Below are 4,667 nucleotides of genomic sequence, written 5' to 3' on the forward strand. Positions count from 1 at the left end.
TTTTTTCTGTTAAAATCATTACAATAAGCCATGTACATGCCTCATGTCCCATGGCTAAGTGTTACCCTGGTTATTTTTTCCCATTAAAATGAACTAGACCACAGGTATAATTTGTTTATTTTTATTAACAAAATGTAGTGGGCTTATTGTTCAATTACCATAAAATAAACACTACTGACTAAAAGAAATAAAATAATCACTTAAAATAAAATAAAGACTTTTTACTCATCAAACATGCACACAAAAACTTTTATAAATATTACATATACAGTACATTTGGCACATACAGTATATAGCAATAACAAAAAAACAGCTAAAACAACATTAAAGGCTTGTCTTAATCACAACCCATAATTCTAATAAAATAAATAAAATGTTCAATAAGATTTTTAACAAGAAGATAGTAGCCAACTTCAACCAAAAGGAAAGAAGTCAGAATCATTTGGCTCTTTAGCTACTGAGCCTCTTGTATACTAATCATCGAGGGCAGATTCTTGTTTATGAATGGGAGCAGCTGTGCGTGTGTTGAAGACAATCTGTTCCTCATCTCATGCAAAATGTGCGCTGCTGTGCTGAATAGACGCTCGCTGTCCACACTCGTACAAGCAGCGCAAAGGTAGACCTGAGCTGCTTCTGCCAAGGCAGGGAAACGCCAAGGCTTCCAGAAAGCCACTGGCTCTGTGCTTCTTGGGATGAGTTGCTGACTGAGGTGGAGATTAATCTCTGATGCTGTCGAGTCATTCCTGTCCCGACCATCGCTTTTATCTTCATTCAGAATCTCCTCATACGTCGCCTGCAGAGATCCTGCCCGTAGTTCTTTCGGCTGTCTTGCTGTGCCTGCTGTAAGGCTCCAGTGTTTTAAGTGTTGCCGTTATTGATGGCTGAGCGAGAGTCGGTTTGCAAGTCGCCGCAGCTCTTGCACTTGCTAATTGTTCACACTCTGCATATTCTTTTTGGTGTTGAGTTCTCAAATCTCTGATGAGGTTCATGGTGTTGAACGTTCTAGCCGGTGATCTCCCACGAGCGACTTCTTTTGCACATGTATTGCAAACTGTAAATTCTTCGTTTTTTGTAGAAGTGTGGAAAAACTGCCAGACTGGCGAGGACATGTTGCTACTGTATGTTCAGGTAATGTCGGAAATGTAGTCATCGCAAAATTGGTTTTTGAGATTGGTCAGTTTAGAGACCACCGATCGAGTCATTTGGAATGAAAATCGGCTGATATCGATCAGCGGCTGATCGATGGGAGCATTGCTATCCACAGCTAACATGTCCTCTCAGTGCAGCTGTACAGAGCAGCCTCCTGAGCTCAGTGCTCACTGTTCTCTTCTCCAGTGTCACAGGCCTTCCTGTACCAGTGTGTCGGTGCGGCTGCCCAGCACCTCTCTCAGCAGGAGACTGTGAAACAAGCGCTTCAGGACAGTGTGAAAGAAGCAGGATTTGAGAATCCTGTGGAGAGAGAGGTGAGGTGATCTGTTCCCACTCCTCACACACAGACTCAGGGCTTCTACTGCTGTTGACGACAGCCATGAAAACCGGAAGTCTCTGAGCGATTCCTTTCTACACGACTGATGGACAGACGCGGAGCATCTTAAAGTATGAAGACAGATGGAGAGATTTTCAAAGCACTTTTCTGTAGAGAAGCATTTTCTACCTTTTTCAGAAAGTCACTGATTATAGAGATTTGACATTCTAGAAACTGACAACATATGAATGGAAGTAAACATTAAACCAGTGTTCAAACTGCTTTATTGAGTGTAGGTTGTGTACTGCCTGAGCCTATCCCAGCAAGCTACAGCACAAGGCGGGGTACACCCCGGGCGGGACGCTAGACCTTCACAGGGCACACAGACACTCACACCAGGCTAATGTTACCACAGGCCAATTAACCTACCAGTATGTTGCTGGATTGTGGGAGTAAACTGGAGCACCTGGAGGAAACCCAGGGAGAACACGCAAACTCCACACAGCAATCACCCCAGGACTTGAGCTAAAACTAGTTTACTGGTCATTTTATCACCAGAGAGGAAGGAAATTTAACGATCACAGTTAAGATTTTTATTTTTAAATTTGCTATTAAGAGCAGAAGACCTCATAGTGTGAACTTCATAACTGCTTTCTGCAGACTTGACTAACCTGCTGGTACATTCTGTAAGGTGTGTGCAGTCAGGATTTATTCCAGTGAGTTTTTCACTCCTTTCAGGGTCTGCCTGGGCTTCAGTGAGTGAGCTGCTGTGTGTCCCCCTGTAGGAGCCCAGCGTCAGACTGAGCCTGTGCCGCAGTGTGGGCATGATGGCACAGGCAGTGCGCAGCGCCAGTCCCTCCGGAGCTCCCAGCTTCCCTGCCAAGGCCGAGCTCCTGGCGACAATGATGGTCAGTGTGTCTGACGCAGCCGCCTGTCTGCTGTTTTCCCACACGGATGCTCTGACAGTCCTTACTGTCAGTAGAAATCAGAGGGGAGAGAGGTGCCCTCGCTCTCTTCCTCACTGCAGCTGCACAGTCTCTGGATTCTCAGCTGTGCCTCTAGATGAGCACAGGCCCTGTCCTGGTGTCTTTTGATGGAGGGAAGTGGGGTTTACATTTCTCTCCCGTCTCTTCACAGGCGTTTGTTAAAAAGCAGCCCAGTGAAGCCCTGAGCCGAGCTGTCTGTCTGCAGGCCCTGCGCGCCTGTTCCACACTGAGGTACTGTTTCCTGATGAAACTGCCTTCACTGCTTCCATTTCTTCACAATTACATTTTTAAGTGTGCTTGAGGCAGATGGGCATTATGTTTGATGCAGTAAGTGCCATTTCCTAACATCAATATGTGGTGCATCAACTGCAGTACTCCTACGTCTAAAACAATACATTCAAAATATATGATATGATGTAATGTCAGACCTTGATAATGGCTTCCATAGGACTGGCCTGTGTCATGCTTTTTCTGAAAGAGCTATAGTGACAGGTTGTATAGTTCCATCTGTTTACATCATGATGAGTCTTGAGGAAGAGCTGCTAACAGTGTCCTGTTGTTCCTTGTCCCACTGTAGCTGCAGCCCAGAGCTCCCTGCAGTACAGAGCACCTGACTCATGTGCTTGTGGAGGATGTGCTGCTACTGCCTCTGCAGGATCGCAGGGGCCCTGAGCTCCAGATAGGACTGCTAGACTCAGCTGCTGGTGTTGGGTACAGGTGGCAGACGGTGTCTTAAGAATACCTGCTCTTGCACTGTGGAACCTGTGAAAATTCACGATGGCTGTACATCCTTTTGCAGAGCACAATCCCTGACACATGTGCTGTATCCTTTTCTTAAAAATGACTGATTTCCAAGGTTTGGAAAAGGAGACATTAAGTTGGAAAACGTATGGAAATCTTAGTGTCAAAATAATGCTGACCCAGTGAAGTTCATTGCACACAAATATATTGGTGTTAAACAAAAATACACTCAAGCTGACCTCCGAAATCATCCTCCCGAGAAACGCCGGGCTGTTACTCATGTTGGTCTGAGACAGCAGTTGGCTGGGGGTCAGAAAGTGGCTCAGCCAGTCACGCTGAAATCTACCTGTGTCAAGATAACAGAAGGAGGCAGAGTTCATTTCCAATTTGTGATTTCAGTTACATTGAAGTTCATATGTATTTAATATTTAAATGAATGATTAAAGATTTGCCATTCGTGCCCGATCACTCACACGTGAACACAGTTGACTGATTCCTGCAGCTCACCTTCACCAACAGAGTGTGATGAGACTGTCAGCAGCGGAGAGCTCTCATGATGGTGTAATATTTCCATCCAGTCCTCAGTGTTGTCTGTTGAGTTGAGCTAATATGGACGTGATTTGGACTCATGAACAATAAGTCTTCACAACTGTCTTGTCTTTTAAATTCGACAGTTCATTGCAGGGCATCAATGTCGATAACCAGGCGAACATAAAAACAGAATTACAGAACCTCTTCAGAACCAAACTAAGCTGTTCTCTGAGAGTCAGACTAAGCAATTGCTATTTTAAACATTTGTATTTGAAATCAGTGATCAGTATGAGTTTTAAACTTACGAGACATCTAGCCAACAGTAATGTTTACAATTTGACAGCGACACGTTGATGACACAAAGGGTTCAAACGATATTTATAGTTACAGTCAAACCTCAATCCTGCTGGGCAAGCTGATCAGAATTCGCCAGATAAGTTTGATAAAAATGTTGGAAAAAATAATACTACCTAACAGAAAAATGTCGTAATTAGCCAGATATTTTTTTTGCTAGAAATCATTTGAGTAATCTAGTTTCTGGGAAAATATATTTAGCCACAGCTAAAAATATGAGTAAATTAGAAAAATGTAAACAATGTAAAATACAGACTAGCTATTGCTGTATTATAGCTTTAGTCATCAGTTCAATACATCTGAGGAACAAAAGCAGCACAAATACTACTTTCTGTGGCGTTAAAAGAAACTCACAGTCTGTTCACAGGTAGGGCTGCGATTCCTTGTGGCTGGAGCGGTTTTTTACTGTGTAGGCTACTCGGAGTGCTTGCAATAAGGAAAGTGGTGTCTGAAGTGTGTGAATCGTTACTTTCAGTAACTGGCACCTCCTCAAACAGAAATGACTTAGACAAAAGCTGTCCTATATTCAATTTCAATTCAGTTTAATTTATTTTTACATAGCGCCTTTCACAACAAGGTTGCCTCCAGGC

At 43.6% G+C, this 4,667-nt stretch overlaps 1 protein-coding gene across 1 annotated transcript; it reads left to right on the plus strand.

Annotated features, from left to right (window-relative positions):
- The first annotated feature begins 1,107 nt into the window (after positions 1-1,107).
- On the plus strand, positions 1,108-3,065 carry LOC148815429 (maestro heat-like repeat-containing protein family member 1). The gene is made up of 5 exons (XM_088905085.1): positions 1,108-1,128; positions 1,344-1,463; positions 2,251-2,373; positions 2,603-2,682; positions 3,029-3,065. The coding sequence occupies exons 1-5, from the start codon at positions 1,108-1,110 to the stop codon at positions 3,063-3,065; spliced, it is 381 nt and encodes a 126-aa protein (XP_088761211.1).
- The last annotated feature ends 1,602 nt before the right edge of the window (positions 3,066-4,667 follow it).

Source organism: Atractosteus spatula, chromosome 25, assembly GCF_055471065.1.
Source record: "Atractosteus spatula isolate fAtrSpa1 chromosome 25, fAtrSpa1.hap1, whole genome shotgun sequence".
In the NCBI taxonomy this organism is placed as follows: domain Eukaryota; kingdom Metazoa; phylum Chordata; class Actinopteri; order Semionotiformes; family Lepisosteidae; genus Atractosteus; species Atractosteus spatula.